Source organism: Camelus bactrianus, chromosome 4 (assembly GCF_048773025.1).
Source record: "Camelus bactrianus isolate YW-2024 breed Bactrian camel chromosome 4, ASM4877302v1, whole genome shotgun sequence".
NCBI lineage: Eukaryota > Metazoa > Chordata > Mammalia > Artiodactyla > Camelidae > Camelus > Camelus bactrianus.
In genome coordinates this window covers 46,132,730-46,146,190 of record NC_133542.1, presented here as the reverse complement: position 1 = coordinate 46,146,190, position 13,461 = coordinate 46,132,730, and the positions used below count along the sequence as shown (strand labels likewise).

Genomic DNA, 13,461 nt, shown 5'->3' with positions numbered 1-13,461 from the left:
CAAAGACTTTACATCAGCTATTATAAAAATAGTCTTGTAATGCAAACATGCTTAGAACAAGTGGAAAACTAGAACATTTCAGTAAATAAATGGAAAATACAAAGAATAACAAAATGGGAATGTTTGAACTGGAAAAATTTAAAATAGAAATTAAAAAAATTTTGGATAGACCCCGAAGCAAAATAGAGATGACAGGGGTAAGTGTTAGTGAACCTTTCCTTCCTTCCTTTCCTTCCTTTTTCCTTCCTTTCCTTCCTTTCCTTCCTTCCTTCCTTCTTTATGGAGGTACTGGGGATTGAAACCAGGACCTTGTGCATGCTAAGCATGTGCTCTACCACTGAGTTATACCCCCAGTAGACATTAGTTTGAACAGTGAGGAAAAAAGAAAAGCTGAAAAGAGCCCTAGGGACCTGTGAAACAACAACAAGAAGTCAACATTCGTTCCATCAGACTTCCAGAAAGAGAGGAGAAAGTGCAGAGCTGGAAAAATATCTGAAGTAAAGAGAGAAGACACAAATCACCATTATCACAGAATGAAAGACCCTGCAAACATTGAAAGGATAATAAGAGAATATTACAAATAACTTTATGCACATAAATTTGACAACTTAAGTGAAATGGACAAATTCCTGAAAGCCACAAGCTACTCAAACTCGCCAAAGATGAAATAAATAATCAGAATGGTCTTTTAACTATTTAAGAAATTGAATTTGTAGTTTAAAACCTTCCACAAAAATAAATCTCCAGGACCAGATAGCAATTGCTAGCCAGTTTAGCCAAATATTTAAAGAAGTAACACCAATTCTACACAATGTCTCCAGGAAAAGAAAAAGGGGGGTATATTTCTGAACTCAGTTTATGGGGCAAGCATTACTCTGATACCAAAAGAAGACAAAGGGAGAACAACAACAACAAAACTATAGAGCAGTATCCCCTAAGAACAGAGACACAAGAAATCCAACAGAATATTTGCAAATTTCATCTAGCAACATATAAAAACAATATATCATGGCAAAACGGAGTTTATTCCAGGATGCAAGGCTGATTCATTTTAAAAATAAATCAGGGTATTCCACCACATTCATAGTCCAATGAAGAAAACCCACATAATTATATTAATTCACACAGAAAAATGTTTTTTGACAAAATTCAACATCTACTTTTTAAAAAAATCTCAGCAAACTAGGAATAGAACAGAACTTCCTCAGCCTGATAAAGGACATCTCTGAAAATCCCATTTTATTTAATGGAGAAAGACTGAATGCTGTCCCCTCTAGGGTCAGGGACAACTCAAGGATATTCCCACTCATCATTCCCGTTCAGCATTGTACTGGAAGTCCTAGCCCGCACAGCAAGACAGGAAAAAGACATAAAAGGCATACAGATTAGGGAGGAAGAAATAAAATTACTCCTATTTGCAGATGACATGATTGTCTACATACAAAATTTCAAGAAATCTACCCCCAAAACTTCTAAAATTAAGTGAGTCTAGCAAAGTTGTAAGGTATATGGTAAACACACAAAAATCAATTGTATTTCTATATAGTATTAGCAGTGTATGATTAGAAACAAGGATTTAAAAAATGTCACTTACAATAATAGTTCCATATGATGATTTTATGGATAGAAACTTGAGTGAATATATCATGGATGGAAACCAGTAATATTTTAAAGAAATTATATAGTTACTGAATCTAATAATTATATAAATATATTTATATAAATATATATACATAATATGCCATAACCAAGTTAGGCTTATTCCAGGAATGGACAGATGGTTTTACACTGACAAATTAATAAAATGAACTGTCTTAAAACAAGGAGAAAACATGCTCATTTCAATAGATGCAGAAAAAGTATTTGTGAATTCAACATCTATCACAATAAAAACTTGTAAAAACTTGAAATAGAGGAAACTTCCTTTAAAAAAGTCATTATTTATACATGATATAATTGGGTATATCAAAATATCTGCAAATAAATTATTACAAAGTTCTTTATATATTCTGGACACCAGTCCCTTGCCAGATAGGTGATTTGGAAATATTTTCTTCACTATGTGGCTTATCTTTCCATCTCTTAACAGTGTCTTTTCTAGAGGAGGTTTTTCATTTTGATGAGGTCTAATTTATCAATTTTTAAATGGATTGTGATTTTAGTGTCATATCTAAGAAATCTTTGCTTAACCACAGGTTACAAAGATTTTCTCCATGTTTTCTTCTAAAAGTTTTGTAGTTTTACATTTTACATTTAAAGCTATTATTCATATTGAGTGGAGAGAAGATACTTACCACATGTACAATTGATAAAGGGCTCACATCCTGAACTACAATCTGCTAAATACAAAATCAATATACAGAAATCAACTGTATTTCTACAGACTATAAAAAATGAATTTTTGAAAGACTACTATATGTGTATTTTAAAGGAATACTATATAGATAATGTATATAACTATATATATTTAAGAATATATATATAATTTTAAAATGTCGAGTACCCAGGAGTAAATCTAACAAAAGTTTGTGAGACCTCTACAAGTAAAGTATAAAACTTTAAGTGAAATTAAAGAAAATTCCCCCAAATGTAGAGATATACCATGTCCACGAATTATGAAAATTGATATTCTAAATATATGAAATTTCCCTAAATTGATCTATAAATTCAGCACAATCACAATCAAAATCCCAACAGTTTTTTTTTGTGTGTGTGTGTGATCTTGATGAATTCTAAACTGTGTAGGATATGGTAAAGCTGTAGTAATGGAGATTGTGGTATTGGCATAAGGCCAGACAAACAGACCAGTGGAATAAGAGCGTGCTTATAAACACATCCACCCATGTATGGACATGTGATTCGCAATGAAGGTGGCACTGCAGAGAAGTGGGGAAAACTGCCAGTGGGACAGTTAAATGTCCACATGGGATATTTGTGACCTCGGGGTAGAGACTGATTTATTCAAGTATCAAGAGCAGTAACCAAAAAGGAAAAGACAAGTGAGACTAATTAAAACTAAAATATACCATTATGAGTGAAAGGACAAGCCACAGAGTGGGAGAAGATACTTACCACTTGTGAAACCGATAAAGGGCTCATATCCAGAATACATTAAAAATTCCAACAAGTCAAAAAGAGAAAATAGTCAACCAAATAGAAAAAAGCAAAAATTTCACAAAAGAGGAAATCCAAATGTCCAATAAACATTTAAAGGTGCTTAACCTATAATTATCAATCAAGAGAATGCAAATTAAAACTACGGCAAGGTAATACTCCATATCCGATTGGCTATAATTAGAAAGTCTGACAATATCAAGTCCTGGCAAGATGTGGAGCAACAGGACTTCTCGTATGCTGCTGATGGCAATGTAAATTGGCACAGTCACTTTTGCAAAAGAGTTTGCTATTATCTACTAAAGAAGACAGCAGTTCCACTCCTAGGTATATGTCCTGGATAAACTTGAGTACATGTGCATCAAGATCCAGTCACAAGAATAGCATTGTCTGTAACTGTCCAAACTGGAAACAACGCAGATGTCCAATAACGTGAGACTGGATAAATAAAAAAAAATAAGTTCATATGACAGAGTACCAAAGAGAAGAGTGGGGGGAACTACCCCTGCAGACAATAACATGGATGACTTGTAAAAACACAATTGGAGTGAAAGAAGCGAGACACAAAATAATTCATACTGCACAGTTCTCTTACGTAAAGTTCAAAAACAAGGCTGAACTAAACTATGTATTAAAAATGCCTACTTAGATGGTACAATGATATAGAAAAGCAAGGAACACATTATCATAAAGGTCAGAGGAGAGAGAAGGGATTATAATCAGGAAGGGGACCACACAGGAGACTTTTGAGGGATTGGCAATATTCTATTTCTTGAACTCAGTCATGGTTACGTGGATACTTAACAATAATTCATTAAGCTATACAATTAAGTATTGTTGCTTTTCTATGTGTGTTTTATTCCTAATAAAAAAGGTTTTAAATGTTTCTTATGAGTTTGAATAAAGCATTTCAATAATAGGTGTGCTAACTGACATATTTATTTTGTTCAAAGACATAACACTACTCTTTCGAAAGTAAACGTGGACATTTTTACGTCAGCCTTCAAATGGTACAAAATATGCAACTAGACCCAAGAAAACAGAAGCTCTTTCTCATTACTGAGAACGGTGAAAATGCAGAGAGGATATGCTTAGTAGTGGGTATTTTCTAACATACTTTTAAAAATCTTAATTATTCTAAGACAGATGGCTAGGTAGGAAGGCACAGACACATCATGATTCTGCAGGCTGAATGAAAGAATGCACTGTGACTGTCGGTGTTTCTGGGCCATGCTATCTTTGTTTTGTCCTCACAGAAATCTTCCTCAGGAGTATTACCTTCTCTAATAACAGTTGAGCACCGAAGAGGCAAGATTATTATACAACTGTTATCAAAAATAAGATATCCAACATCATTAGGCGTCAGAGAAATGCCAATCAAAACCACAGTGAGGTGCTACTTGCTCCCACTAGGATGACTATCTGTGGAAAGACAGACAAGAAGTGTTGGTGAGGTGCAGGAAAACTGGAACTCTCATACATTGCGGGTGAGGACATAAAATGGTGCAGCTGCTTTGGAAAACAGCCTGGAATTTCCTCCAGTTGTTAAACATAGAGTTACCATTTAATCCAACAATTCTATTCCTAGGTTTATACCCAAGAGAAATGAAAATATATGTGAACACAAAATCTTATACACAAATGTTCATAAAGTGTTATTCATAATAGCCAAGAAGTGGAAACAACCCAAATGTCTATCAACTACCTGATAAATGGATACATTAAATGTGGTATACCTACACAATGGAATATTATTCAGCCATGGAAATGAATGAACTATTGGCATACACAACAACATGGATGAACCTTAAAAACATACATTAAGTGAAAGAAGCCAGATGACTGGTCACATTTTATATGAAATAGCAAGAAAAGGCTAATCCATAGGGAAAGAAAGTAGACTAGAGGTTGCCTAGGGCTGGGGAAATGAGAGAGTTAGAGGGTTACAGCTAAGAGGATAAGGTTTCTTTTTGGAGTGATGAAAGTGTTCTAAAATTGATTGTGGCAATGATTGTACAACTCTGTGAATATGTAAAAGCCATTGAATTCTATACTTTAAATGGGTGAATTGTATGGTATGTGAATTATATCTCAGTAAAGCTTTTAGAAATGTCATCGTTCCACTGTGCTATTGAACATTTCTGAACAACCCAACTTGGACCAAAATACCCCAGCTTCTAATACCAGACTCTACACCTTAACAGAAACACTGTATAGATAAAGACAGAAAAATACAACAAACTTTCTTTGGATGTTGGTGTCTTGATGAAAGGAGGCTTCACCAACACTTCATGGATACCAGGTTATACTCTTATGTGGCATCCTGGGCAGTGCATACTGGGAATATCTGGGATGGGTAAAGGTTGCTCTGTGTGTGTGTGTGTCTAGTGTTTAAAAGATAAGTTTGAAAGGGAAGATGGGAAAAGAAAACTAGAATGAAATCCCCTACACAGGTCGGTCAATTTTAGGGAAAAAGTTGAGGATTTGGAAACTAATTCCCTTAACACTATGCATGTCTGAATTTCCCTTGGAAAGACTTCATATACCCCAGCTCGAAGACCTGGGTTGTAGTTCACAAGCCATGTCTTTTAAGACCATAATCTCTGCTATGGGGCAGAAGGGTATAGCTCAGTGGTAGAGTGCATGCTTAGCATGCACGAGGTCCTGGGTTCCATTCCCAGTACCTCCATTTAAAAAATAAATACACCTCATCCTCTGAGGTGCAGAAAAACCGCAGAAGCTCTGGGGAGATTTGGAGGGGACATGGGATTGTTTAGCTCAGGTCACCTGACTTCTGTTTCTCTGGAGTTCTGGAAGCAGAATGAGAGGTAAGTGGCTGAGAAGGAAGAGAGGGGAGGGGCGGCTTTCCAGGACACCAGAGAGGGTTGGAGAATCAGCTGTAGGGAACGGCATCAGGTGTCATAAGAGGTGACTCGGGGTCAGCTAAGCCTGGTGGGGTGGGGGTGGAGGTGGGGGTGGGCTTAGCTGTGTGATGTTGTGAGGTGAACAGAGGTGGGGGCTGCCCAGGATTGGAGAGGTGAAAAACGTGGGAAAAGTTCCAGGGAGAGAGGGTCAGTTGTGAAGTCCAAGTTGTCGCCTGGGAGGAGGAAAGGGAGACCTGGGCAGAGGGGCAGGCTTTGAGGAGGGAGGCCACCCACCAGGGAGGTCGGGAAGCTGCTACTGAGCAGGTGGAGCAGGATTGAGTGGGAAAAAGAAGAGAATGGGGCAGCTTTGAACCACGAGGATAGCTAAAGCATCCTGCATCGTATAATACAGTAGCCGCTGGTTCCCTGGGGCCTCATGTATGTGGTTAGTCCAAACAGAGCCATGCTGTAAGTTTAAAGTACACACTGGATTCTGAAGCCTTAGTATGAAAAAAATGTTAAATATCTCATTAATGAACGTTTACATAAGTTACTTGTATAAATGATAATTTTTAGATCTATTGGGTTAAATAAAATATAGTATTACAGTTAATTTCACCTGTTTCTTTTTAACTTTTTAGCCTGGCTACTAGAAAAATTTAAATTACTTATGTTGCTTGTATAATATTCCTGTTCCTTGGCATTGGTATAGATAGTCGCTCCCAGGGACAGGGATTGTCTGTGTCACCCCTATGACCCTAGTGTCTAGAACAGGGACCAGCAGAGAGAGGCCTCAGTGAATGGTGTGTGTGTGTGCGCATGTGTGTATATGTGTGTGCGTGTGTATGAACAGACATGTGGACAGTAAGTAAATTCATGAATGGGGTGAATGAATGAATGAATGATAATTATATATGATGTTCAAGGACTTGACCTTGAAAGATGAGTTTCTTCTAAATTGTTGAGGATTATATGTAAGTACACAAATGAATGAAAGGGAAACGCAGGTAGTTAGAATCGAGGAGATCTCACTAAGGCTTTGAGGTAGGGAGTCTCAAAGAACATTTTATGGGACCTAACTTAATATAAGGGCCCAAGAGCCTGGACCTTTGGCTCATGTATCTTTTTTTTTTTTTTTCCTTTAAAATACTTTAAAGTAAGTACTTTTTAAAAAAGTCCTCCTGAAGCACTTAATATATTCCAGAGACTGTCCTAGGCATTTTGCACATCACATCACCCTATGAGGTAGGCACTCTTATTGTCCCCCGTTTACTAAGGCACAGAGATGTTAAGTACCTTGCCTGGGATTACCCAATAAGTGATGGGACTGGTATTTGAACCAGGCCATCTATCTAGTGTCCAAACCCTTCACTACTACACCATCCTGTCTCTCTTATCTTGTCATCTCATCTCATCTCCAAGCTTCTCTCCAATAGAGATGTAGGTTTCTTTTTTCTCCCTTCAATCATCTCTCTTCCACCCCCAGTTCCTCAGACCTTGTACTCCCTGAGAAAGTTCCCAATGAAACTTGCTTACTGGAAACAATTGTAAGTAACTCCTCACCCCCAGCTTCCCCACAAATGAGACATAAACACACCACAGCTGAGTGGTCAGGCATGACAGCCAAGTAACCCTGCCTCCTCTCCCACCCTTACCCCCTTCCCTTCGCCCCCATCCCTGAGTCTGGCCCACACCACCTTCTCTCTCCCCAGCCTGGGAGGCTCCTCTCCCAACCTGGAACTGGCCTTCCCCTACCTTTCTGGGCAGACTCAGAAATGAGTGTTGGAGGAGCCTGAGGCTTCACAACTCTAAGGAAATGCTTTACCTCTCAGGATAGCTGATGCCTGCAAAGTGACTACAGGGATTTAGAATAGGAGGCCTTCCAGACCACAGCTTGGCCGGTGCCTGGGAGATGCCTCAACTTCACCCACCAGGGTCCTTCCAGCCTCAGCTCAGATCCCTCCAGTGACGGGGTGGCCCTGAATTCCCCTCACTAGGAGGAGCCTTGGCCCAGGATTTCCACCTTCAGGGCTGAACATAGACTAAGAAGGAACCAACAGGCCACCTTCCTCTCTTTCTCTCTCTCATTAAATTGTGAATAATAATAATGCATTTACTTATTCTCCCACTTAAAAGCTGTTTAAATCCTTTGAAGAATCTTGCAAGGTAGCTTGGCTAGACAGCAGGCAGGACAGTCCAGTGCCTCTGGTGGGGGCGCCAGGGTCTTCCACTCGCCTGTCTTTTGGTCCAGCAGGTAGGCATTTGGATTGATGGTGTAGTCCTTTGTCTGGACATCGCTGGCTGTGGTGACACCTCCACATACAAACACCCTGCTGTCTCCAATGGAGCATATAGCATGGGACACATCCAAGGGGCAGTTATTGGGCAAGAGAGGCACTGAAGTGGTCGTCTTGTTGGCCTTTATCTTCTGCAGGTTGATTTCCACACTCTGCCGGTGGCTGTGCACGCAGAGGATGTTGTCCTGATGGAAAGAGAGCAGGGGCCGGTGGTTGAACTCAATGGGGAAAGTGATACACTGGACGACGTCTCCAGTGTTGGTGTCAAAGCAGTCCACCACCCCGACCCGGGAGATGTAGCCCTTCACCAAGCACCGCCCGGTAACAATGTACAGGGTCCGGTCACCCTTGGTGATCACGGCTGTGCCATCCATAGGGATGCTCATCTTCCCTGCCAGGCACCAGGCCTCCTTGCGCTCATCATAGCGGTAGATGTTAGAGACATACCGCCTTGGGGCAATGCTCCCACCCACTGAGTACACGGTCCCCCCACAGGTCACCATCGTGTGGAAGACAAGCCCAATTGGCAGGTCGGGCAACTTGGTCCAGGAGTTGTCATCCATATCATACCGCCAAGCCGTCTTCAGCCCTGAAATCTGCTCCGTGGTGCCACCAGAGATGTAGATGTAGCGACCAGCAGAGGTGGCACTAAGTGCTGCTGCTCGATAGGGCATCTCTGAGAGCTTCAACCACAGGTTCTCCTGGATGATATAAGCAAACACCCCATCGTTGAACTTGCCATGGGCCTTTTGGCCACCTAGGATGACCACTGAATCCAGCAGGGCCCCTTTCCGCTGGTAGCTCAGCAGGCTGGTTGGCCTCTCCTGCTTGCGGTCCACCAGGACACTCTCAATCAGTGTTGAGTGCGCTGAGCTGTTCTCCATGCCCATCAGCTTGTTGCTGGCATACATCAGTGTCTTGTTGGAGACAGCATTAAGATTGATGTAGTTGAAGAACTTCTTGAAATACTTCTCCCGCTCATCCTTCCGGAAGTACACCCAACTGATGAGTGCATTGAGAGCCTGGTCCTCATTGAGCACATGCAAGTTTTCATCTCGGAGCAGGCGGCCAAAAATGACAGGTGGACAGCGCATGAAGTGCATGGAGCCCTCAGGACTGGCCCAGTAATGGAAGTTGTCTCGAATGCCAGAGTAGGCCAAGTCTGATACCTCTTTGAGCTCAAACAACTCAGCCAAGAAGAGGTAGCGCAAGCAATTAGCACGGCGGATGGATTTAATTAGGAAGTCATTGCAGTGGATTCGAAGGCGTGGTGTGTTGAAATACTGGGCCCCACGAAGGAGCTCCTCCACGTTCTGCTCTGAGATCACCACCTTGCCACTGTAGAAGTAGTCCAGGAGCTGATCCACTGTAGTCGGGCTCAGGTAGTTGGGGTCAATGGTGATAAAGAGCTCATCGGTAGTCTTCATGTCGTGGTTGGAGATGAGGCTCTTCACCAGTGGAGAGACCGCAGCCAGTACGTTGCGATGTGCAAAGAAGACGTGGTGGTCCACAGTCAGGGCCATGTCCCAGTACTCTTTGCGTTTCCTCTGTTTGTTCAGATTCTGCAGTACGAAGCTGTTGTAGTTTTTCTCAGTGAATTCCAATTTCATGGTGCTTCTTGCTGGCTGAGGCAGACAATCAGCAGCAGGTACTGGAGAACAGATTTTCTCAGGCCTTTGGGATTCAGATTGATGGTTGTTTGCAGAGCAGTTGATCAGGGAGGAGTTGGGGTGGGAGAGAGGATGATGTCATAGAGTGGATGAGGTCATCACAATGCAGACCCCCTTGAGGCCTTTCTCAAAGGCACAGGGCTTTTCTTCCCTCTGATGGCCCTGACCTGCCAAAGTCTGATACCTGACCAGGACCTGTTGCCAGGGCTCAGAACTCAGGAAGAAACTCAGAGATGGGTTGCAACTCCCACCTGAGACTTTCAGCCTCAGTTCAGGGCTGCTTCTGGAATGTCAGAGCCATTTTGGGCAGGGAGGATGGGAGGGTTAGGGAGGCTGGGGGAAGGGATTATTAGATCATCTAAAAGAATGTCCATTGTACAGGAGGGAAACTGAGGCCCAGAGAAGAGAAGAGATTTATCCAAGATCACATAGCCAGCCAGAGTAGAGCAGGGCCTGGAACTCAGGCCTTTTGTAACATAGGCCTTTCCCCTACACTTCTAGGATGCTTTTAACTAACTACTCAGCTTTCCTGTCTAATTCTCAAGCCCCAAGGCACCTTTCTCTGCCAAGGCTCCGGGGTATCAGAGAAGAAAACCTCTGTCCTTTGGCTTCCGCCCTTTGTGGCCATGGGTTTTATAAATTAGAGGGAGAGGTGGAGGCCAGGCACTGGGGCAGAGAGGCAGGAGTTAGCCTCCTACTGGGGCATGGGAGGGCCTCCAAAGCCCTGATTATTTAAGTTCCACCACAAACTAGGACATTTCACATTTCCAAGTCTCTAGATTGTAAGATGTTGGGATCTGTGATGGGTCAGTGCTCTCTATCAAATATGGACTCGGAAAAGTGGCTCATTCTCTCTAAACCTGTTTCCTCCTCTGTGAGATGGGAATGATAATAGTGCCTGCTTCAAAGATTATTACGAGTTTACAAGAGAAAACGACTAGAGAGTGTTAAGCACCGTGGGGCTCGTAACACACGTCCAATAAATGCGAACTGCCGTTAATTTCGTATTACATGAGTTCTCCAAGCGCTGGCGTTCCTGGTTGCTCCCTTCCACCTTCGTGGTCTTTGGGAACTTTGGGATCCCGCATCCCCTCTGGGCTGGCTCCCTGCGCTTCTCGCGGCCACGCGGTGGGGCTGAAGGGTCATCTCCGGCCTGCGAGCCGGCGCCCCGCCCCCACCCTCGGCCCCGCCCCGCCCCGCCCCGCCCGGGCCCTGGGGAGGAGAGCCGCGCGGCCGCCACGGGGCATAGATCGTCCGCAGACCCGGGGATTCCCGTGGCTGGGCCTCAGACGAGAGCCACAAACACACCTGTGCCCATTTTACAGACGGGGGTACTGAGCCCCAGACGGCAGGCGCACGGCCAGGCAGCCAGAGAGAAGCCATCCAGACTCGGGGCGTCCCCCTCGGTGCCCCGCCAGGTGGGGTGCTCGTGGGCACGGCTCGGACGTCCGCCGCACTCCCCTCCTCCCAGCGGGCATAGGGCTCCCCGAGTTCCCGTGGCGCGTCTGTGCCCGGGAGGGGATGAGGACCAGCCAGAGCCTCCCACGGAGGAGGGCCGGCTCCTGCGGGCCCCACCTGGACCAGCCTTCGGCGGGCTCCCAGGAGGGGGGGAAACACAGATCCTGGAGGCATTGGCGAGGGCACGCAGAGAGCACCTGGGCTCGGGCCGAGCCCCTGATCCCCTCCAACCTGGGTCCTGAGCCCCACTCCTGACCCTCAGGCCGTCCTTGGCGCCCCTACGAGGAAAACTCAGTGTCGCTGGAGCCTCGGGAATGTGAGCTTGCCAGCTCTTACCCTCCCTGGTGTAGTCAAGTTCTATTATTCACTGTCTGTCCCCCTCACCCTTTCCTTCCAGACCTAGCTTCTTTACTTGGGGATTTGGTCATTTGAAATTTATGAGTTCCTACCTTTTTAATGATGAGTTTGTTCACCTTGATGCTGGAATGGGATAAGGCACTCAGTCTCTTGAGGTACTTGTCTGCACAAGGCTAAGACCTTCTGTTTTCCCCTTGGGAAGGAGGCTTGGATTTCAGCCCCTCGGCGGACTGTGTGGCTTAGGTGAGTTCCACCTGGTCCAGTCTCTCCCTGTGAAGATAATTGAGCTTTAATTGCTTCTCCAGCCCTGATCGCTGGAGAGGAGGGGCAAGGCAAGAGGCAGCAGTGACTCTGGCAGAGGAGGATGAGGTCTCCCCAGGGTGATGCCAGACACTTGTCACTCCCCATTGGCCTCCAGGCCTGCCCACCCAGAGTAGGGGATGGGTGGGTCAGGTCCTGGTGCTTCACAACAGTCCTTGGCCCCTACACCCACTTTGGTAGAGGTGGTGGCCATGCCCCTTTGTTTTTTTTCAAGCCCCAGAACACCAGGGTGGGAAGGTCTCTCATCAGATGCTTCCTTCCAGTAAAAAAGTTGGGCCTAGGGGGTGTCATGGAGACCTGAGAGGATCCAGTAGACGTAACACCATGTGCCAGATCCTGTACAGCTGGACAGACTGGGGCCCAGAGAGGGGAAGGGGCTTGTTCAACTCTGAGTGCACAGAGCAAGGGATGGGAGCCAGGGTTCCTGACTCCTTCCTCTGCCCTCTGGCTGCAAGGGAGAGCTGGCAGTCTGGTTTGTCTCCAGCTCTTGTTGAACTTGTGGGAAACCCATTAAAGAAGTTAATTTGTGCCCACCCACTCAGCCAGCTTTGTTGTCTGGCTTGTCTTCAGCCTGGAAAGCTCCTCTGGTCAGCTTTTTCCTTACCCTGGCCAACTCAGGAAACAGACTCTAGCCTAAAGAGTCCGGCTGCCTGCCAGCATCCACCACCTGGTTATGTATGTGTGGGTATTGAGTAGAGGGTGTCTCTGGGAACCACCAGGAAGTTCAATGACTGGTCATTAAGTTTGTGTTGTTCGTGGTAGCTGCCCAGGTGTGGCCAGAATAGTGCCTCAGCCCAAGGCCCTCAGCCGGGTTCTGCTCCACCCATCCTCAGCTTCCTGCCTAGGTCCCCGTTTTTTTTCTACTCATGAAGACGCCCTAGAGGAGGCGACTCTAATATTCTAACCTTCTGGGGGCCATAACTTGATACAGCAATTTGTTGGGAAGCTCTGAAGAAAATGCAGGTCATGTTTTAAAGATACACATTTGGCCTGGAACTAGAAAGGTCAGGAACGGTCTTTCAGTATTTCCACCTGTTTTATGTCTCTAACAACTGGCTTTCTCATGCCTATGTATTTCCAACTCATAACCGGGCTTGCCATGTTATAGCTTTGGCTTGCCATGGCTTTAATTCAAACTCATGGCATCCTTAATTTTTTCAGTTCCACTGGTAAATTCTCTCCCTATTTCTTGGCTCAAAGTCCTGGTCCATGGCCAGCCCAGGGATTGGCTGTCCTGGGGTCACGTGTCCACTCTAGTCCAGTCAGCTGTGTGATAGTGGGTCACATGGTTCGAAACATGACCGCCTAATATATATATATAATACATATATATACACACACACACATACAAACTAAAAAATGAAACAAAACATGCCACCT

At 44.3% G+C, this 13,461-nt stretch overlaps 1 protein-coding gene across 1 annotated transcript; it reads right to left on the bottom strand.

The window, feature by feature from the left end:
* Positions 1-1,004: 1,004 nt before the first annotated feature.
* CCIN (calicin) lies at positions 1,005-13,443 on the bottom strand. Its single transcript, XM_074361834.1, has one exon. The coding sequence runs from the start codon at positions 9,883-9,885 to the stop codon at positions 8,119-8,121; it is 1,767 nt and encodes a 588-aa protein (XP_074217935.1). The 5' UTR covers positions 9,886-13,443; the 3' UTR covers positions 1,005-8,118.
* Between the last annotated feature and the right edge of the window lie 18 nt (positions 13,444-13,461).

Coding starts and splice junctions, on each gene's coding strand:
- CCIN (XM_074361834.1), bottom strand. CDS start 9,885: ATGAAATTGGAATTCACTGAGAAAAACTACAACAGCTTCGTACTGCAG.